Genomic DNA, 23,014 nt, shown 5'->3' with positions numbered 1-23,014 from the left:
ACCAAACTGTGTGAATGACCTCACTGAGGGTGTGGTTTTGATAGAAAAAGGGGGAAAGGAAAAGGGGTTTTGTTTGGTGCTCTGCTTCTAGGACCGAGGAGTCATGGGCTGGCACATTATGCAGTTAAAAACCCATCTGTTGGCAGCCCAATCTAAAACACAGCTCAAGCACACAGCAGAGCAGAAGGGGAGTGTGCCTCCTTTCTCCTCTTCCAAGTTATTTTCAACCCAACAACAATATTTACCCAACCAGATAATAAGCGTGGATGTAAGTTGACTTTGTTACCCTGAGTGACGTAGAAGGATCAGTTGCCAGGTAACCTTGCATCTAATTTTTTTTATATATATATAACTATAATCTAGATTAATAATGCTGAGAACGAGAGGAGTGGCTAACCTGCTGACTGACCTCTGGTTTGAGAAGTTGCACTCTGGAGGTGTCTGTTCTTCTATCTTCCTAGAGAGGAACAACAATCAGATTTCCCCTCCAAAAAAGGCAGCTGATTACTGGGATAAGAGCAGAAAAGGGTTTACCCTGATAACAGAAACTGACTGTTGAGAGCGAGAGAGAGCTGTGTGCTTCTTAGTAAACCTATGAAGCGTGATTTGAAAATCTAGGATTAGATCAAGCGGACTTAAAAACCTCTGAGCTACTTAGTGAAAACAGTTGAGTTCAATTGTCCTACTCTGTTGGAGAGAGTTTATATTTTTTTTCCTCCTACTAGTGAAGGAATCTTTGATGTTTACACTGGAAATCCAGCCTTTTCAACTCAAGAAAGCATGGAAGAAAATGAAGCCCCGGAAACCTTGGAAATCAGAAGCGTCCTCAATGGCCCTCGGTACAAGGTGGGAAAGGATACATATCTATTTTTCTTCTGAGTGTTGTCACAGAAGGGGATAGGCATGAGAGCTTTCTGCTAAAACTGTGTCTGGAGTGAAGGGGATAAGATGCAAAGAAGTAATGCGGGATATAGGACTGGGGGTGCTCTGATTTTGAAAGTTAAGGTTAATTGGTGTTGTGCTTATTTCTTGGCTGCATTTTTGACTAAGAAAATAGTTTCCCCCATGCACTTTGAAACCAATCCAGTCAATCAGTAGCCTGCATTCTGGCTGTGTATACACAACCGCTTGAACCCACAATGGTAAACAGAGTTCTTTTTTTAAAAAAACACACCACTTTAGAGCACGAATGCAACAAAACCTGTGGGAGATCTTGACATTGTTATCACATTTGTGGTGAGGTGTTGCAGCTGAACATCTTCACAGTGGTGGAGCTTAGTTTCTTGCTAATTTCTATACAGTTTGGTATCTTCTCTTTCTTTCTTTCTTTCTTCAGCGTTCTTTCTTTTGGATAGGACTTTCCTTCCTTTAAAAATTAAAAAAAGAGAAAGGCATCGTATGCATAACTGCAGTTCTTCTAACCCCCAGAGCTGCTTTTAAGGACCAAAGAGGCTTAACAGAACTGTGCTAAGTGTCAGGTAGCACAGGGGATGAATGTATTGCTTGACTGAACAGCAAACTCCACTGTGATATATCAGCATGCCTCTGCCTTGGGTAATCCCAGCGGTGACGTCAGTGAGCCTACTCAGAGTATGTGATTTGAAGACACTGGATTAAAGAACTGTCAGCTGCAGTTTCCGTCCATGAGCCAGACCCACACATTTTGGCCAGTGGTACCCACTTGCAGGGAACAAATGCTCATTGTGACTGTTGGGGACGTCTACACCCACAGAGATGGAAAAACAGGTGATAGCATTGTGGCACTTACAGCTTTCTCTGTGCTATCACCCTTCTTTATCCCTGCCCCCCCAAACCATGAGGGTAAAATTTCAGACATTTCTGCACAGAGCGAAGGGTTAGGGCAACAACGAACAAATTGTTATACTCTTTGTGGTGTAATCGTTGGAGGACATATTTTCATTTCCATTCCTCTGACAACCTTGATAAAATCTGATAGTAATTTTTCTGTTTTTAAAATGTCGAAAGATATTATAACACCATTCACATATGGTCACTGCAGGAGGTCTGATGGTCAGGACAATAAAAGCACGAGAACACACTGAAAGCTGAAACTTTTCCAATGTTATTACCTATTTTTCTGTGTCTAGGGTGTATGTATGTATGTATTACATTTATATCCTGCTCAGAGCAGTGTACATGCTTATTTTTTTATCCCTGTGAGGTAGGTTAGACTGAGAGATATATGACTGGCCCAGAGTCACCCAATGAGTTTGCCAAACATGGCAATGAACATTCATTTCCCCACATGGTCCCAAACACCACAGCTGACTATTATTAACTGAAAAGCCAGATGGCGTCTACCTGTTGTGTGTTCCTGTGTTCTACATTGGTGTGTGTGTGTGTGACATGTTATATAGTAGGAAGTGCCATTTGTCTTATTGCAAAATTGGCTGTAATATTGTTGGGCTTTGCATTCCAGTGCTGAACAAAGAGCTGTTTTAAATCTGCATACCTTTTACAATGATTTGGTGTCTGTTAAGAAGCAGGGTGGCTTCCCTGCAACTCCTTTAGGAGATCTTTTCTGCGTTTGGTTGTACTGACTGCGTAGAGCGACCTTGTCCTTGATTCACCTATTGCTGCTGTGGCAATTCTATTAGCCCATTAAAAAAAGAAACAAACAAACCAGAACCCCTCCCAAAATTCTTTCCTATATGTGTGAAAATTGACATCTTGCCAGTTTGGACAGGTTCAAGTGGCTATATTAATCTCATCCTGTTACACGAGTTGAGAAGATTAAGCTGAGCACATGAGCTTGATTTTCTCCTCCTGAGAAAAAAATAGAATTTATTTTGAGTGAATGTCACTTCCTCTAAGGTTTCCAGAGCTTCCCTGGAATGTGATCCTATCCACAATTTAAACTGTTATAACACTGTCGCTACATGTGAACCAGGAAATCCTCACTTCATATCCCACCGGGCATTTTTCACACAGCAGTCTACTGCTTGGCTTTACTGTCAGTCCAAAGTTGCCCCACAAAACTGATACAAACAGTGGTTTAAAAAACAACCACCACCCAGATCGTGTGTGAAGTGCTAACTGATAGCTTGCAGGGACTTCGGGGTAAATTTGGCTGATATAGGAACATAGGAAGATGCCATATACTGAGTCAGACCATTGGTCCATCTAGCTCAGTATTGTCTACAGTACACAGACTGGCAGCAGCTTCTCCAAAGTTGCAGGCAGGAGTCTCTCCCAGCCCTAGCTTGGAGATGCCATCGAAGGAACTTGGAAGCTTCTGCAGGCAAGTGCTCTTCCCAGAGCGGCCCCAATATCTTACAGTGCTCACACACACAGTCTCCCATTCAAACACAACCCATGGTGGACCCTGCTTAGCAAACATGAATTGTCCCCTTTGCTATCACAAGACCAGCTCTTGTGAGGCCACCGGTGCTGGTGGGTGGGGGGATGGAGAGGGGCAAGCCGGGTGGCTCCCATGCGCTGGGCAGCTGGGTGCTTTGAACATGGCATCTGCCCAACTTTAGCTCCGCCCCCACTGCCTCCTATGCCCCGCCTCCACCCGCCCCCCACTGCCTGTTGTTTGCATAACATGCCCCATGGGAAGAAGTGTGGCACATTCGAGTGGCCACTGCACTATTAAACCAGCAGCACCGGCAGCTCCCTCCTTCGCCCTCTCTTGCTCCCACTAACCCCGCTTCCTTCCAGAAGCGTCATCCTGGTTTGCTTTGTCCCCTGGGATAATACAATAATAAAAGTAATTGTGATGGAAGTTATGGGGACCTACGACCGAGAAGCCCTGCTGTAGCAGAGAGATCAGAGAGGACGATTTTCACACACGCACACCCCGCTGGCAGTCTCTTGATCTCACCGAGACTGCCCTGTCTTTGGCTGCTGTAGATGATGAGAGTTGTAGTCCAACAACATCTGGGGATCAAAGATCCCCAGACGTTCAGGGAAAGGGAGTTCCAAAGTGATGGAATTCCCCCCCTACTATCTTATCTCCTTTAGCACCACACAGAGTTCACTCTGTTGGAGGGTGAGTTTAGCCACTCCAGTTCCAGAGTAGAATGCAGAGTTTAGTTGTTGCAGTTATTTAGAGGAGACACGCGGAGATTATTGTAGAATCAAAATACTAAGATTGATTGGTGAAGTACACTTTGGATAGGAAAGACCTCGTCCTATCTATAGGCTACATAATTAATAGGTAGAGGGAGAGAGAAATGTTTCCATCTGCTCTCCAAGAGGAAGGGATTCTGACTCATCACAGGAAATGCCTGAGGAGTCAAGGCAGGGGTCATAGAGTAGAGGTAAAGCAGGGATAGGTAAGGAGACCCTCATTAGCTATCTTTACTCCCAATGCCCTTAGTGGTCATTAGGATAGTTGGTGCAAAAGTTCGATACACCGGAGTTCCATCTCCAACACACTCTCCCCATGTCCTGCTCCCAGCAATTTCCATGATCTTCTATCCATTTGATACATCATCCCCTGCTCCAAAAGGTCCTTTCCTCTCCTCTGTCACCCCTGCACCCTTCTTCACTTCTGCCATTTTTTGTCTTCAGTTCTTCCCTGTCCTCGAAGCTCAGCAAGGCTGACTTCAGTTAGCCTCATAGGAATGCCCAACACTGCTCTCCACTGAGCCAGACCGTCCAGAATCACACTGGCTGGCAGCGGTTCTCCATAACCTGAGGCGGAGGCCTTCAACACCACATGCTGCCTGGCCCTGGTCCTTTCAGCTGGACGTTGAACCTGGGACCTTCTACACGCAAAGCAGGTGCTTTCCTACTGAGACAGTTGGTCTACATCAGGGATTCTCGGCATTGGGTCCCCAGATGTTATTGGACTTCAGCTCCCATAATCCCCAGCGGCCTTTGGAAGGGGATTATGGGAGTTGAAGTCCAATAACATCTGGGGACCCAGCGTTGAGAATCCCTGGTCTACATGGACTGGTAGAAGTTCTCCATGATGTCAGACAGATATATCTCCCACCCAGGCCGATCCGGAGAAGCTAGGGACTGAATCTGAGATCTTCTATGTGAAAAGCAGGCGCCCGACCAATGAGCGATGGCTTCCCTTCATTATTCTCTTCGCAGCAGCCCCCTACATAGTGGATCAGCGGGAGGAAGTTATCAGCATGGTTTAGGACGGAAGTACCACTGCCCACAGAGGTGCCATTACAGTCTGTGGTGTGTTCAAGGGACAGAGGTGCTCTTCCCCCTGGACTTCTCCACACCCCCTGGGGGACCTCCAATCCTCTTTAGTCTGTCCCGGGTGGTGTGGTTGCTGCACTGCTCCACCAGCCGAGCGTGACTGTGACCTGTGCCTGTTGGCCAAGCATGACCTCTGCTTCAGAGACAGAGCGGGCAGTGGGGAAACATAATGTTAGATGGGGATCTGTTAAGCGGCTTGTTGAAATGTTTCTGCTCGTGCATATTTGCATAAATATACCTGTTTTATAGTCTTACATTCTTGTGAGTTCAGTTGCTCAAGAACCCATGTGTGAAAAAATACTGCATGTGTCACGGGGTGTGTGTGTGTGGGCGGGGGGCGGTGATACTTAACGCAGTGGGGAAGGGGCCCTCCAAAGGCCTTTAGGTCCAGGCTCCAAAATTACCTAGGGAAGGATTTCAGACCCGGGGAGGGGGGCGCTACACAGCAAGGGTCAATGGCCTGTTCGATATTACTAGTCGTACTGGGGCCTCATGCGTAGACCTGCTAGCTGAAACTAGTGCAAACAGAACTGCATTTTCATAAATGTGAACGGAGCCTACCGATGGCTTCGATAAGGAAGTTAGCGATTAACTGGACGTTAAAGACTAACGACAAAATGCGGCTGGATTCCCACAACCGACTGGGGAATGTATTGTTGGAACACCAAAGGATGACGGTTGTTTATGGGTTTGAAAGCGTACTGTGGCTGGTCTTGCCTCTTGCATGGAAAATGCCCCAGCCATTTTTAAATCCTTGGTTTATGATGTGGCCATAAGTCCTCCGGTCTAATCGCACACAATTTCCCTAAACTCATTACACATAATTATTGGAAATTGACTGCATCTAGAGCTCCCACCCATATCTAGTTTTTGTCTATATTACTAGCAAGGGAGGATTAGATTGCTAGAAAAAATCTCACTTGGAACAGCCTTGTGCAGAAGTTGTGTGGAAATAACCATTCTTCATTAGTGTGGAAATCTAGTTAGAATAAAATCGTGCTTGTAATTACTTTCACTTAGGCTCCAACGTTTGCTATTTACTAGGGACAGTTCTTGGCAGCATCCATGCTAGTTAGTCCTGATTAAGCACCACTTAAATCAATGAGACAAGTTAGTAATGACTAACTTAACTTCCAGTAATTTCAGTGGAACTTTGTCATAATTTACATATTTTGGATGTTGCAGTCTATTTTCTGGAATCCTTCCCAGGGCTTTTTTCACACAAGGCTTTTAGCTTGCCTCTCCTCTGGAATGGAGGGTTTGCATTCACATATCGGTCAGATTTACCCCGAAGTCTCTGTGAAATGTTGGGGAGCACTCCACACACAATTTGGGTTTTTCATTGCGTGTTAAGAGTATAGCCCAATTTATATCCTGGGATACTTGAGGGACCGCCTGCTCCCAAGGGTTGCTGCCCGCTTGATGAGGTCATCTGAGGGGGCTCTGCTCCGGGTGCCAACAATGAGGGGGCTCAACTGTCATGCACGTGGGACAGGGCCTTCTCTGTTGCTGCCCCCAGACTCTGGAATGCTCTCCGGTGGCTATTAGCTCCTCAGTCTACATCACAGTTTTTAGAAAGTGTGTAAAATCTTGGCTTTTTACCCAGGCTTTTACATGATTGTCTCTACTGCTGCTTCTTTGTATTTTGTACAGTTCTTATGCTTGCATTTTAAATCTTTTCAGTCAGATTTGTTTTATATTTTAGCTTAAGATTTTCATTGTGTCATTTTTATAGTCTTGTTTTTAATTTTTGTGTGAACTGCCTTGGGATTGTTTTAATGAAAGGCGGTATACAAATTTCACAATAAATAAATAAATACCTACATACATGCATACCCAGGGTTTTAAAAAATCCACTTTTTGCGTCAGTTTTGGGGGGCAACTTCAAACTGGCAGTAAAGCCTGCTGTGTGAAAAACACCCAGGTAAAATCACCACCCCTATTTTGACACACACACCCCACCCCGGGAATGCTCTGTTAATTTGTTTTCATGTGAGTTGCAAGTTGTTCTCCTTTTTCCTGATTCAGCTCCCTCCCCAGAGTGTCTAGAAATTAAATCTCCGAATGGGTAGGTGGGTGCATTAGGTCGTTAGCACGCCAGTATGTCAACGAGTCCACAGCACTAAGAGTACCCGAGGCAGCTGGGGCGGCCGGCACCATCTGGCAGGACACTGTGATTTGGGGCAAGATCATTGTGAGTTTGGACCAGATCGACACCCCTGGAGGTAGAAAAGAGGTGATTGTATCACAGCACTCTCAGCTTTTGGTGTGTGATTCTTGTCCTTATCCTGACTATCGGGACTGCAGTGGCCAGATTTGCAATGGCATTTTAAACGCTTTTAAAAGCTTTAAACGCACAAAACCTACCATAAAATTTCATCGATGTTGTCAGAGGAATGGAAATGAGAATGGTGTCCTCCAGAGATTACTCCATGGAGAGAGCACAACAATTTCTTGTTACCCTAACCCTGCCTGACCCTAATCTTTTCCTCTGTGCAATCAAGATAACCACATCAACTGAGCTGCATATTCATATCCTATTTACATAATGTTGCTACATGGATTTATGGGCCTCAGGCGTTTGTTCCAGGCACTAGCCCTTGGGATGGAGCCACATCTCAGTGGAGAAGCATCTGCTTTGCTGACAGAAGGACCAGGTTCAATCCCTGGCAGCATCTCCAGGTCGGGCTGGGAAAGACTCCTGCCTGAAACTTAGATAGCTGCTGCCAGTCAGTGTTGACAATACTGAGCTAGATGGACCAATGGTCTGACTCAGTATAAAGCAGCTGCCTATGTTACTAGGTTTCATGTCAGTTGTTTGCTCTCAGATGTCTCTTAATCCCTGTGAATTCTGTGACTGGTTCCTTAGTTTGCCACAGATGATGCCTACTGTTCGTTAAGAGATGCTGTTTCCATTATCGGGACTTTAGCGTGAGCCAAGGGTGCCACCCTTTGCAGCCATTAAAACCCGCTGCTCTCGGTCTAATGGAACTTGACAGTTTAGATTAATGACAGTAAACGGCCGGCAAACCTTTATCAAGAGATGATTGTCGCAGTCGCAAGCTGCCGCAAACAATTACAGGAAGCAATTGTTGCACTTACGCGATTGTCCTGATGTAATTGTGCATGGCTTTGCTTTCGAATGTAACTAATCGGAAGGCTCTCTTTCAGCTTTTGAAAGCATAAGACTGATGGTGCTGGGCATATCCCCATCATAGGAACATAGGAAGCTGCCATATATGGAGTCAGACCATTGGTCCATCTTCCTCAGTATTGTCTACCCAGACTGGCAGCAGCTTCTCCAAGGTTGCAGTCAGGAACCTCTCTCACCCTTATCTTGGAGATGCCAGGGAAGGAACTTGGAACCACGATAATCTTCCCAGAGCGGCCCCACCCCTAAGGGGAATATCTTCCAGTGCTCATACTTCTAGTCTCCCAGTCATATGCAACCAGGGCGGACCCTGCTTAGCTAAGAGGACAACCCCTGCTATAAATGGGCAAAGAGGCATCTTTTTAACGTGGTGCTTCTCTTTATTCAGCAGGGGGAGAGTAACTGGCCCTCTCCACTCCCAGCACAGTACCTCCAGTGACTCTTGCTAATGTCTGTCTTCTCTTTCTTTTTAGATTGTGAGCCCTTTGGGGACAGGGAGCGATCTTATTTATTTATTATTTCTCTATGTAAACGGCTTTGGAACCTTTTGTTGAAAAGCAGTCTATAAATATTTGGTGTTGCTGCTGCTGTTGTTGCTACCACAAGACCAGCTCTCTTCAAGGGCGGCCCTTTCATGAGGCAAGGTAAGGCAGTGGCGTCAGGTGGCAGACAACTGGGGCCCAAGCTGGGCGGCAACGTGCCCCTTGCTGTGCCACCAGCGCAGCTCTTTGGGATCGATTGGACTCTTGCAGGGAGCAACTCACAATCCTCGCCTCCCCCGTGTCTGACGTCAGACATGGGGGGGCATGATTTAAAAGGCAGGGGGAGTCGTTCTGGCCGCACTACGAATGCAGTGCTGGCTGATTTAACTCCCAGACGGAGCCACACAGCCCTGTTTGGGAGCTAAACCATGCCCCATGTCTGATGTCAAATGCGGGGGTGTGGCTAAACACTCCCTGCACCTGACATCAGGCACAGTGGGCGGGGCTAGGGGGGCCGCGGCAGTGACAGAACCCGGGCCACCGCTGGCCTCCCTCCACGGCTCATTGAGGCGCAATGAGCAAAGAAGGCAGTGTATTTGTGGGGGGCAGGATTTTCCAGGAGAGCTGGAAGCAGCATTGCATATTATTATTATTATTTACACTTATATCCCGCTCTTCCTCCAAGGAGCCCAGAGCGGTGTATTACATACTTGAGTTTCTCTTTCACAACAACCCTGTGAAGTAGGTTAGGCTGAGGGAGAAGTGACTGGCCCAGAGTCACCCAGCAAGTGTCATGGCTGAATGGGGATTTGAACTCGGGTCTCCTCTGTCCTAGTCCAGCACTCTAGCCACTACACCACATTCTTACACCACTGTGCAGTACTTCAAGGGTGTCATAAAAGAGGGAGAGAAAGAATCATTGGCAGTTCTAGATTCTGGCACTGTTTAGGTGCCCCCAAGGATTGGTATCCTGACCATCAGACCTGCACAGGCCAAATGTGCAGTGGTGTTTCAACAGCTTTAAAAAGTTTTTAAAACACGAACGCTACTATAAAGATTATCGATGTTGTCAGAGGAATGGAAATTGGCAGGAATGTCCTCCAGAGATTGCTCCATGGAGAAAGCACAACCACTTGTTCATTGTCTCCCTTAACTGTGCAAAAATGACAGCAATTTTACCCTCATTTATATTGTGAACTGCCCAGGGGTTGTTGTTTTTTTTTTGGTATGGGGGCACTAAAATAAATAAACAAAATACTCTTTTGGGGGTGGGAAGAAAGAAGGGGTGATAACACAGAGAAAGCTGTAAATGCAACAGTGATATTACCTATTTCCATCTCTAGGGGGATAGACGTTGCCAAAAATCACTATGAGCATTTGAGCCCTGAGAGGCTACCAGTGACCAACATTTTGGGCCTGGTTGATGGAGTAAGTGAAGAAAATTGTTTGCTACAAGGGATCTCCCTGATCTCACAGAACCAAAGCACACATCTTTTAAACCAGGCACAATGGTGAAAACAATGGATACATCAATACACCCTTGTTCAATGCACTTGGCTGGAACGGGAGGATCTGCGTACGGTCCAGGCTTAACATAGGAGTATTTTGCCCGCATCTGTCAATCTTGTGAACTTTACTGCGTAATCTTGATTTTCTGTTTTCTTGAACAGAACAGATACACCCTAGCTAGACAATAGCCTGTCATTCAATGCTAAAAGCCACAATAAGTGTTAGAAATGCGGTTGTATCTTTCCCCCCATAACACACATGGTAATCTTTGATTAGCTCTTACAAAATGTAATTTCCTCATAGGCTTCCTTATAATAGCTTCCTTGTGTGCATAAGTGCTTAACGGGGTTTATTTGAACTGCGTCACTACTGCAAGGATCCCTGCTTAGCAGGAGGAATAGAAACATCTTGTTCTTTGTGTCTATCAATGGGATGCAATATTGTTATTTTTTCAGAAGCATAATGGGAAAGGGATGAGAGGTTGGGTTTCTTTTTGCGGATCCTCTCTTCCTCTGCAATGATCGCTGATAAAAAGCATAAGAAGCAGCCTTATACTGAGTTGAGACCATTGGTCTATCAGTATGACACACTGACTGGCAGCGGCTCTCCAAGATTTCAAGCAGGAGTCTCTCCCATCCCTACTTGGAGATGCTGCCAGGGATTGAATCTGTGACCTTTTGTTTGCACACAAACGCTCTATCACTCAGCAATGGTCCCATCTCCTAAATATCAGTAGGACCATAGGAAGCTGCCATATACTGAGTCAGACGATAGGTCCATCTAGCTCAATATTGTCTTCACAGATTGGCAGCAGCTTCTCCTAGGTTGCAGGCAGGAGTCTCTCCCAGCCCTGACTGGAGCTGCTGCCAGGGATTGAACCTGGGCCCTTCTGTATGCAAGCAGATGCTCTACCAAGGAGCTACAGGTCCATCCCCAAAGGGGAATATCTTGCCGCGCTCACATGTAGTCACCCATCCAAATGCAAACCAAGGTTGACCCTGCCTAGCAAAGGAGCAATTCATGGTGACTAACACAAGACCAGCTCTCCTCCTGTATGTCAAAAATGGAAATCCGGGTGCATTTCCATTTCTGCTACAGGCTTATAACGTGAGAACATGATTAGATACCTTCTTGCTCCTTTCTTTGTCCTGATACGGAACCCAACCATAAACCCTTCGAGCTAGGCCAGGATGGCACCCATTTTACAGATGAAGAACTGAGGCCTAGAGCAGACCAAGGTCACCGGGTGAATCCACGTCCGAATTCTTTAATCAGGTAGCCAAGATTCACTCCGAGTCCTCCAGACCGAACTCTGGGTCCTGAGGACAGAGAGTGGCGGGGTATGGGGTGGTGGCGGCAGCAGCTTTTGGGACAGGATCAGCCTGTCATCTGAGTTTTCTGCTTCAGGGGCCAAATATTTTGGGGCAGCAACATTTGTGCCTCATTTGCTATTTGCTTGCAGAGTTTGCAAACTTGATAAGTTTGCAAACTTGAGGAGTTTGCAAACTTGAGAAGAAAGTGAGCAAGGGAAAGAAGAAAAATAATCACTCAGTCCAATTGACACACACCTGATATAACATAGCACAGGGGTTCTCGGCCTTCAGGCGCTGTCGGACTACAACTCCTATCACCCCCTACCATAGCAGCCTGGGATGATGGGCATTGTAGTCCCACAACATCGGTGGACCCCTGACCTACCAGGCTGGGCTGAGAAAGGCTCCTGCCGGAAACTTGGGAGAGTCACTGCCAGTCAGTGTTGACAGTGCTGAGCTAGATGGACCAATGGTTCAACTCAGCATCAAACAGCTTCCTGTTTTCATAAACTACTAGGGAAGAACCATAGAGGCATTGTTTTGCATGCAGCACGTCCCGGGTTCAGTTCCCAGCATCTCCAGGGCGTTTTCCAGACTATGAGATTTGCAGTGGTTAATGCATTGCAAACTGTGACGAAATAGTCAACGAGAATAAAGGGTTGTTTAATGCCATTGGCCATTCATATTTTCTGTCCGTCGCAACCTATTTTCCAGGCAGGAGTGTCCATATTCTAATTGAAACGCATTCATCTGACCCTCCTCCTGCTCCATTTGGGGCAATGGGGTCATGGAGTGAGTGTGATGTGAAGACCTTTTAAAAAGAAGAAGATATCGATATAGATATATAATCTCTCAGCTGCCTTGTGCTAATTCGCCAGCAGGGGAAAGCACCACTCCAAAAGAAAACCTTTCATTGTTGCATCCTTGCGCAAGTGATTCCAGGAAATTTTTTTTAATGACATCAGAGTAGGAAGCAAGTGAGTTCCAAAAGGGCTCACCTGCCCTGGATCATCACTGTCAGCTGTGAGTCTTGCCTGTAACCTTGGAGAAGCCGCTGCCAGTCTGTGTAGACAATGCTGAGCGAGATGGACCAAGGGTCTGACTCGGTACAAGGCAGCTTGCTGTGTCCCTATGAGGAGAATTCTGCTAAACATACTCCCTCATAGTCAGCGGCATAGCTAAAATTGAATGGAGGGCGGGTGGGAGGACAAATGTCCCTGGGCTCCCGAGGGAGGGGGCTGCCAGCTGGGGGACCATTTGCTCTTTCCTCTCCCCTTGCACCTCTCTGAAAAAGAAGATGGGGGTGCTATCTTCACGCCCCCCCCCCCCCCACAGGCCACTTCAGCATCTGCTACGCTTCTGCTCATAGTCCTATTTAAACTGCAACTTAGTGTACACTTTAGCTGCAACTCACTTTGGGAATGAATCTTGTCTGAGAAGTGAGCTATACATATATTGAATTAATAAACCGTGTTGGGGATTTGGGATGGCCATATTTCTTTTTATTCTGGTGGGTGAAAAAAGCCAGACATGGAAACTTGTTCTAATCTCTGAATGTCTTTGGGGAAAGCCAAGGTCGAATGAGCGGAAGTTCCCAAACTTGGGGCCCTAGATTTCCGTGGACTGCAACTCCCATCACCTCCTGTCAGAATGGTGGCAGGGGGGTGATGGGGTTTGTAGTCCAACATCTGGGCCCCCAGCCCCTGCTTTAAAAATATTAGGAAAGCCTCTTTTTCAACTGGCTTTCATAGCATATGTTAATCCACGCTGCGTTGGGGTTTCTCTTTTCACCCAGCCATGGAGACCTATGAGAGGAGGAGCTTTTTTCAGACCAGCATGGGATTGGGTCATGTTCCTTTTTGTGTGTTTCAGAGCAGTGGCTGGGGAGAAGGGAAAGGCAATGCAATCTCCAACCCCTGTGTGCCCCCGCTGCAGGAGTCCCTTGAAGTATGGAACAAAATGAACCGCTCAGCCCCTACAATTTTCTCTCTAGCAGATTATTAGGCGGCCGAGATCTGTGCTCTGTGGCTTTCTGGGGGCCAACTAACCACGCTGAGCTGGTTGCATAACCTTTTGGATTGGAACGGCCTAACCAAAACTGCCGCTCGGCTGGTGCTGACAAAATAAGTCTGCTGCTCGCGCTGAGCCTGGCTGCCGAACAGAGCAGAACAGAACAGCAGGGGTGTGTGTGTGTGTGTGTGTTGACATGGGTTCCCACTGTCCCTATGCTCTGGGGACAGGCCAAATTTTCTTGCGCCTGTCCCTAATAAATCACTGTCCCCAACGTTTGCCCTTTGAGGATGCCCGGTTAAAACTCAGCGAGTGTGACTTGCTGGCAGGCCTGTAACCCGTCTCAAAATTTGGCAGGGGGTGGAGGGTGGATTGTAGAAGTCAGGGGAGACAGGTTATAAAATGTTCAGTGAAAACAGTCAGCGAGGCGGGGAAGGAAAGAGAATTGTTTGGTGTGGCAGGTACACACCATGCCACCAGCTGGCTACAGGCCTGCTTGCTGGCAGTGCCCTTAGCTGCCTCCCAAAGGTCCTTCGGAGAGAGAACTTGGAGTGGGGAATGGATACATCTTAGTCCTAGTCACATGTTATGAATGCAACCCTCATACAAGCGTATGCAGGTGCAGATCTGTATACAGGGACAATAATCCCCATGTTATCCAAACACAGGGACAGCAATACACTTCCTATATGTACCCTGCATTTGAAGGCACCTGGACCTAGGTTCACTTTCGAAATGAATGCAGGTACAATCATTCATACAAACACATATACGAGTGTACAGACATCTGCACATTCGTACAACACTATAGCCCTGTTCAGACATTATGTTGAACACTCGTACAATGAGTGTACAGTGTACCCAGGTACAGATCTTCACATGGGTACAGTTAAGAACATAAGAATAGCCCTGCTGGATCAGGCCCAAGGCCTATCTAGTCCAACATCCTGTTTCACACAGTGGCCCATCAGATACCTCTGGGGAGCCCACAGGCAGCGGGTGAGGGCATGCTCTCTCTCCTGCTGTTGCTCCCCTGCAATTGGTATTTAGTGGCATCTTGCCTTTGAGGCTGGAGGTGGCCTATAGCCACCAGACAGTAGCCACTGATAGACCTGTCCTCCATGACTTTGTCTAAGCCCCTTTTAAAGTCATCCAAGCTAATGGCCATCACCACACCCCGTAGCAGAGAATTCCATAAGTTAACTATGCGCTGTGTGAAGAATTACACACAGTTTCATGGGATGACCAGTTATTTGCACTGGATGCTGAATAATACGGATCTGTACATAGACGTAGTTATTCACATGTTATATGTTGAACACAGGGACAGCAGTACACTTCCTGTCTGTACCCTGCATTTGAGGGCACCTGGATCCAGATTCGCTTTCAAAATGAACGCAGGTACAGCCATTCACACAAACACATGTACGAGAGAGTACAAACACCCATACACCTTAATGTCTGAATAGAGCTAATGTCTGCATGTCTGAAAGGCTCTTGTCTGATGCAGATGCATGCAAATGCACGTACATGAACCATGAAGGTATCCTACACTGCTTTGCCTGCTGTCTCACAGGATCAGACTGTTGGGTTTTGTGTTTATTTTTAGCAAAGCACCAACATAAAAAGGAAGCTATCCACTCTAGTTACAGAGCAGAGTGCAGAGTATAGATGTTACAGTTATTTGAAGAACATGCATGGAGATTATTGTACAATCTAAACTAAATAGGTTTATTGGTGAAGTACATTGTGGATAGGAAGGACCTAGTCCTATTGATTAGCTACATAATGGATAACTAGGGGGAGAGAGAGATGTTTCCATCTACTCTCTAAGAGGAAAGGAAGAGGACTGACTCTCTACAGGAAGCACCTGAGGAGTTAGGGCAGGGGCCATAGAGTAGAGGCAAGCAGGGAAAGGTAAGCAGACCCTCACTAACTACCTCTACTCCCAATGCCCCTAGTGGTCATTAGGATCATCAGTGCAAAAGGTCAATGCACTGGAACTCCATCTCCAACACAGACTGGATTGGAAAGAGCCCATGAGCAGGGGAGGAGCCACCATTGTGCGAACGGGTTCAAAGAACCCAGGCCGCCAATAAAAAAGGCCGCCGAAGCCTGCAAGGGGGCATGGCTTGAGCTCCGGAAGAGCCCCGAGCGAGCTCTCCCCTGTCCTTTTCGCTTGCTGCTTGACAGCATGTATTTCTTGCTGGAGGGAGAGAAAGGGAAAGACATGCTGTCAGGCAGCAAGCCTGGCCTGAAATGACAAGGGGAGAGCTCACTGGGGCTATCTCAAGCCTGGGTCATGCCCCTGTGCAACGTGCCCGTCAGCATGTATTTCCCTTTCTCTCCCTCCAGTGAGAGGGAGAGGAAAAAGGACAGGGGAGAGGGAAGAGGACAGGAGAGAGCTCGCTCGGGGCTCTCTGGAGCCCGGCCGTGGGCAGGGGGAGTTTGCTCGGGGCTCTTCCAGAGGCGCCCAAGCCACGCCCCCGTGCATGTGACATCACATGCATAGAGCGTAACTAGAGGGATCATTGAGCAGGGCCAGAGCAGGCCACAGTTAGGCTGACTCCGTGCCTGCCCGCGAGGGGGAAGGGTTACAGTCTGCCTTCCCTCCCCATGGTCCCCGTCTGGGGTCCTCGGTGGGCTCTTTAGCTACAGAAACACAGGTGAGCAGCTGCTGGAAGGGTCTCCGACCAACCTGGCTGCCTCGGCTTCTGCATCTTGTTCTGAGGCAGAGGGGTGAGTGAATGAGGCTTCTTTAAACAACAGAGACCTTTGAAAATAATTCATTCAAGCTATAATATGCTATGACCATTGTCTGACACTTTGCTGTAGAGTTCCAGTCTGACGGACGGGGGAGTGGGGCTCCAGGGGAAAAAAAATTGAAGTGCGGGCACAGAAGGAGCAACATGTGTTTATGGGGAGCTGTGTCCCACATATTAGATTTCTGTAAGAGAAAAGGGGGCAGGTGGGGGAACAAAACTACTTGTTGGAGGGTGCTTGCCCCCTCTCTGGAGTTGCCCTCTTGGATAGGGGAACAGGAAATATTTTTGGAATGCTTCATGAATTTGTGTGAATCTGAACTATATATTGATCAATGATCGTAATAAATTGCATTGAATTGAATTGAAATATTGGGGGGGGGACTTCTGCTATCCTTTGGAGTTATCCCTGTCTATTGTGCTGTCCCTGAGACCTGGCCTACACAACGTGCCATCTGAAATAATAATAATAATAATAATAATAAATTAATTTTAAAAAATTGTTCTCCGAGCAGCTTACAATACAACATTAAAACATCAGATAAAAACACACATAACAGATCAAAAAAAAAAAAAGGTGGGGAGGGGGGAAGAAAATACAAAACACTTTATTTATTTTTAATCAATTACAATCAGATCACAGTTTTTACAAATTTAAATTAAAAATTAAAAAGGTCTGAGTGAAGCAAAAGGTCTTTACCTGGTGTCTCAAAGAACAAAACAATGAAGCCAGGCAAACCTCACTGGAGAGGCTGTTCTATAAATGGGGTGCAGCCACTGAAAAGGCCCTCTCCCTAGTAGCTCCACCTTGTTTGGAAGCAGCCTGCGCCACCCTGCCCCAGGTTAAGCGGCCTCTGTGGCCCTGTTCTGTCCAAATAAACAAAATCTCGGGTGGGGTGTGGGCAAGATCACTCCATGTGGCCAAGTATTGTGTATCGCTTGGCCCTTAGGATTTGGATTTATTTGCGATTTCTTTGCATTTGTGTAGAATCACGGAGTCCCCACACCCCAGGACGTCTCCTCCTCTCCTCCTCCTGGCTGCGTAATTGCAGCCTTGCCTCACAGTCACTTAAGGTCACGTCGTACCTTGCTAGGGAGATAAATTGCGAACCAGACTAGTTAAACCATGTGATTGGAACTTGCTCCTTTTCTTAATCTTCCCACGTTCCAAGCCTGGAGACTGGCGGTGCTTGTAGCTGCAAACTTCACATATCTAGCAAATCCCGGCTCTCTTCAGCTAAACAAAGAGGAGTGAGGCCTTTCATCTGTTGTTGGCTTGAATACTTGAAAATGCAAACATCCAGACATTCGGCTTGCAAGCGTTTTCCCCCACAGGCCTGCACTCTGTATACATGCTCTATTTTATTTATTTTTTAAAGCTTTTATACCGCTTTTTAGCCTACAGAACCCAAAGCAGTCTAATACAAATACAGAACTGATTTTTCTCACCAAGCTAACAAACAATAGATCAGGCTCGAACAATAGATCAGGATCAAAGTATGGCAGTCATTAGAAAACTAGCTTCAAAGAACGTATCCAGGTCCATAGCCAAGTTTTCACTGGGAGCATTAAAGCATGCAGTGTGGCAAGCTAGACTCCACAGGGAAGACATTTCAAATAACCAGTGCCACCACCAAAAAGGCTCAGTTAGGTATATCACAAGTATATATATAGCACAAGTGTGGTGTAGTGGTTAGAGTGTTGGTCTAAAACCGGGGAGACCCAAGTTCAAATCCCCATTCAGCCATGATACTAGCTGGGTGACTCTGGGCCAGTCACTTCTCTCTCAGCCTAACCTGCTTCACAGGGTTGTTGTGAGGAGAAACTTAAGTATGTAGTATACGGCTCTGGGCTCCTTGGAGGAAGAGCGGGATATAAAATGTAAAAATAATAATTACTAGTTGTGTTGCGTTGTTTTCTAGGGTGATTCATGCTGCCAACCCTAAGCAGTTAGGGCAGGCTCTTGAGTAACCGTTAGTGTTGGACTAGGACTAGGGAGACCTGAGTTCAAATCCACATTCAGCCATGAAACTCAATGAGCCTATTCCCACGATCACTGGAAAGTGAGCTAAGGGAGCCTAGCCCGCTTCCCAGGGATCATTGGAACCACCACGAGCCTGGTGGTTCCAAGGTGACTAGCCCGCCTAAATCTCCCTCCTCTTAAACAAATTCTTGTCTAATCTTGGGTTTTTTTGCTCATGTGCTGCTGCTGTGTGTGGCGACACATGAGTAGACTTCCGACTGGGTGGCTACAAGCAGCTTCCCGGTCTCGCGAATCTCTCAGCCTAACCTACCTTACAGGATTGTTGTGAGGCTGAACATAACCATGATGTACATAACGGGAAGAGAGCTGGTCTTGTGGTAGCAAGCATGACTTGTCCCCTTAAGCTAAGCAGGATCTGCCCTGGTTGCATACGAAAGGGAGACTAGAAGTGTGAGCGGTGTAAGATATTCCCCTTAGGGGATGGAGCCGCTCTGGGAAGAGCATCCAGGCTCCAAGTTTCTTCCCTGGCAGCATCTCCAAGATAGGGCTGAGAGAGATTCCTGCCTGCAACCTTGGAGAAGCCGCTGGCAATCTGTGTAGACAATACTGAGCGAGATGGACCTATGGTCTGACTCAGTATATGGCAGCTTCAGGTCTTAAACAGGTCTTCAGTTGTCAGAGAGGAGAGCTGGTCTTGTGGTAGCAAGCACGACTTGTCCCCATAGCTAACCATGGTCTGCCCTGGTTGCATCTGAATGGGAGACTTGATGTGTGAGCACTGCAAGATATTCCCCTCAGGGGATGAAGCCGCTCTGGGAAGAGCAGAAGGTTCCAAGTTCCCTCCCTGGCTTCTCAAAGATAGGGCTGAGAGAGATTCCTGCCTGCAACCTTGGAGAAGCCGCTGCCAGTCTGTGAAGACAATACTGAGCTAGATAGACCAATGGTCTGACTCAGTATATGGCAGCTTCCTATGTTCTGGGCTCCATCCTTGGAGGAAGAGCAAGATATAAATGTATGGATGTGTGTAGGAAGGAAGGAAGGAAGAAAATAAATCAAATGGGTAGATGGGGTGTAGTTACAAATTTGCCACTCATATGCTTGTGGGGAGGGGAGAGGGTGCAAAGAACAGGAATTTGTCAAAGGTGGGCAGACAAGTGCAAGATTTCATATGTGCCTTTTCAGACAGATCTCAGACATTTTCCCCACACTATGGTCCCAATCTGGTTTGCATCACATGTACACCCCACAGCTTCAACGAAGGAAAACTAAGCATATCAGGGTACATTATAAACATGTAATTTGACCCTCGGATGGACCAATGTTCCGACCTGGTATAAGGCAGCTTCATATGTTGATCAGCTGCATAATAGGCCGGAAATCCCACAGGTGCAGCTTTTTCTGCACCTAGATAGGAAGCTCTTTGACTTATAGTGGGACCTGCCAGAAAATATTGTGAGATATTTAGCTGCTTATTTTTCTTGATTTCACCCCGTGATAATATATCTTTCGAAAATCTGTATTCAGGGAGTGTGGAGTTGGAAGGAGGAATAATTTATTCTTTCTTGATTTCCTCTCCCACAACACTTGTGTGTGTGTTTCACTCATTTGTTTTCTGTGTATGTATCACCAAAGATGGTAATCCTTAGTAGTTCTGGCTGAAGCATAAACAAGCTAAACGGAGGGATCATGAATCGCAATACAGTTAAAACCAAAGAAAGTCAAGAAGTTCATTTGCCACAGAAGTCAAAGCTTAGCTGCATGGTGTGTAGTCTTCTGGATCATGATAGGATGTCCCTTTCAGAATAGAAGCTGCACATTTGTCAGAATAAAAGTTGGACTAAAGAATGTCCTGGAAGGTATGCTAAGTTCCACACCCACTGGAAGTAGGATTTACAAATCCAGATTCTGAGCGGGTGCCTGTAGCTTTAATAAGGCAGGACTGTCGCACATCAGGCTCTTTGGAGTTTCTAGTGAGGCTGCAGTGGAATTTGGAAACTGTCCGTATTGGCAGCTGTAGGGTGTTGTGACATGGGAAAGCTTGTCAACTTTCTTTTCTTTTGGAAGCTATTCCTGGAGTCCCCCCACCCCCACCGCCACACATTTCCCCTAATGTTTTTCACAATATCAAGCCATTAACATATCCAGGATTGCTTGGAGATTGATGCCGATTGCTGGAGTTTAGACAAATACATTGCAAGGGGGAGACAGGATAGAAGTCTAGAATATTATGGTGTGGAGAGAGTGGATAGGGAGCCAGAGGTTGCCGGTTTGAATCCCCACTGGTATGTTCCCACCTATATAGGGCAGCAGAGATATAGGAAGATGCTGAAAGGCATCATTTTCTACTGTGTGGGACAGTGGGAGGAGGCAATGGTAAACCCCTCCTGCATTCTACCAAAGACAGCCACAGGAGTCAACTCGACAGCACACTTTACCTTCACATACTCCAGAATTTCATTTTTATTTTTTGTAGATTGTGGGCCCTTTGGGGACAGGGAGCCATCTTTATTTATTTATATCTGTAAACCACTTGGGGAACTTTTGTTGCAAAGTGGTATATAAATATTTGTTGTATTCGTATGTTGATGTGTCTATTTTCTGGAATATTTCCCGAGTAAAATCACTACCCCTATTTTCAAACACACACACACACACAATGCCCCGGGAATGCTTTGTTAATTTGTTTTCATGTGAGTTGTGAATTGTTCTCCATGTTCATGATCCAGCTCCCGGCCCAGAGCATCTAGAAATTAAATCTCCAAATGGGTGGGTGGGTGCCTGATGGCATCAGCGCACCAGTAAACGGGTCCACAGCACTAAGAGTACCCGAGGCAGCTGGGGTGGCCAGCACCATCTGGCAGGATACTGTGATTTGGGGCAAGATCAACACCCCTGGAGGTGGAAAAGAGGGGATTGTATTGCAAGACGTTCAGCTTTTGGTGTGTTATCATGCTTTTTTTTAATCCTGACCACCTGTAGTGGCCAGATTTGCAATGGTGTTTTAAAAACTTTTAGAAGTTCTAAACACACAAAAGCGAATATAAAATTTTGCTGATGTTGTCAGAGAAATGGAAATGGTCAGGAATGTCCTCCAAAGATTACTCCATGGAGAGAGCACAACAATTTGTTGTTATTTATATTTATTTATTTACATTTTATATCCCGCTCTTCCTCCAGGGAGCCCAGAGCGGTGTACTACATACTTAAGTTTCTCTTTCACAACAACCCTGTGAAGTAGGTTAGGCTGAGAGAGAAGTGACTGGCCCAGAGTCACCCAGCATGGCTGAATGGGGATTTGAACTTGGGTCTCCCCAGTCCTAGTCCAGCACTCTAACCACTACACCACACTGACTCTCTTACCCTAACCCTTTCCTCTTTGCAAAAATGACTGCCATTTTTACCCGAATGGTTTGTGGGGTAGGGATAAATAAGGGGTGATGATGCAGAGAAATCTGTATGTGCATCAATGCTATCACTTCCCCCCAGCCATCTCTAGCGGGGTAGATGTTGCCAGCACTTGCTCTGGGCATTTGTTCCAGAGATGGTACCAGTAGCCAAAATTTGTGGGCCTGGCTCATGGTAAAAGGTAAATCATGCTATCAAGTCAATTGCAATTCCTGGCGCCCACAGAGCCCTGTGGTTGTCTTGGGTAGAATACAGGAGGGGTTTACCATTACCTCCTCCCGCACAGTATGAGATGATGCCTTTCTCCTATATCGCTGCTGCCCAATACAGTACCAGCAGGGGATTTGAACCGGCAACCTTCTGCTTGTGAGTCAAGCATTTCCCCGCTGTGGCACTTAAGGTGGACTCATGGACTATGAGTTAATTCTGCCTTCTGAAGTCCATAGCCTGAAGCGGCTATGGATGTGTCCCATCACATATACACAGAGTAGGAACCAATGGAGTTCCTCCATTTTAAATCTGTTTACTTGGCTGAAGATTTATTTGTATGACTGGTCAGGAGGACCGTTTAAACATTTGGATAACAAGCAGTTAGAAAAATGAGAGCACTATTAGAGGAGATTGCACTGTCCTGGGAAAGCATCGTTGGTAGATATGGTAGACGTAAACAGCACAAAGGTTTAGAATTGTGATGCCAGCTTTTAAAGTGGCCACTGTGGCTGTGTCTTTAACAGTATTTTGATTTGCAGACCTTAGCAGGTGGCAATACTTATCTCTGTGCTATGGAAACTTCCGTGGCTGATTTCTGCATATCAGGCTTGTTGTCAAAGGCACAAGAGCAGGCCAGGTTAGGTGTTTCTGGTCAGTTGGCGATCTTGCCTTAACAGTAGCTTGCTATCCAGCAAATAAAAGGTGAAGCTTTGATGGTGTGGAGAGAAATATTATTGCCTCCCAACTGCTGCTCAAGACACAGTCGTAACAGGGGCTGCCTAAAGAGATGGTAACCCTTGTCTAAAAGAGGGTGGTCCCCAAAATGAAATGTCATATGATTGATTTCCTTGGAATAGATACTTTCCCCAGCATCATTTGTGTAGAAAGAAAGTTCAGATGAAATGCCTAAAGTTGCTGTTCTTGTCTTCGAGTTTCATTGACCCTGCATTGATTAAATGCATGCTGCTTACCTCCTTCTCAGTTGCTATTTCCTTGCATAT

At 46.4% G+C, this 23,014-nt stretch overlaps 1 protein-coding gene across 1 annotated transcript in view; it reads left to right on the top strand.

The window, feature by feature from the left end:
* Positions 1-778: 778 nt before the first annotated feature.
* Positions 779-23,014, top strand: part of PDE8A (phosphodiesterase 8A) — a 157,885-nt gene continuing 135,649 nt past the window's right edge. The window contains exon 1 of the mRNA XM_053272962.1: positions 779-846. Coding sequence (XP_053128937.1) covers positions 781-846 — 66 coding nt within the window. The 5' untranslated portion in view covers positions 779-780. The remainder of the gene's footprint in view (positions 847-23,014) is intronic.

This window comes from Hemicordylus capensis, chromosome 10 (assembly GCF_027244095.1).
Source record: "Hemicordylus capensis ecotype Gifberg chromosome 10, rHemCap1.1.pri, whole genome shotgun sequence".
In the NCBI taxonomy this organism is placed as follows: Eukaryota; Metazoa; Chordata; class Lepidosauria; order Squamata; family Cordylidae; genus Hemicordylus; species Hemicordylus capensis.
This window is presented reverse-complemented; position numbering and strand designations above follow the sequence as displayed.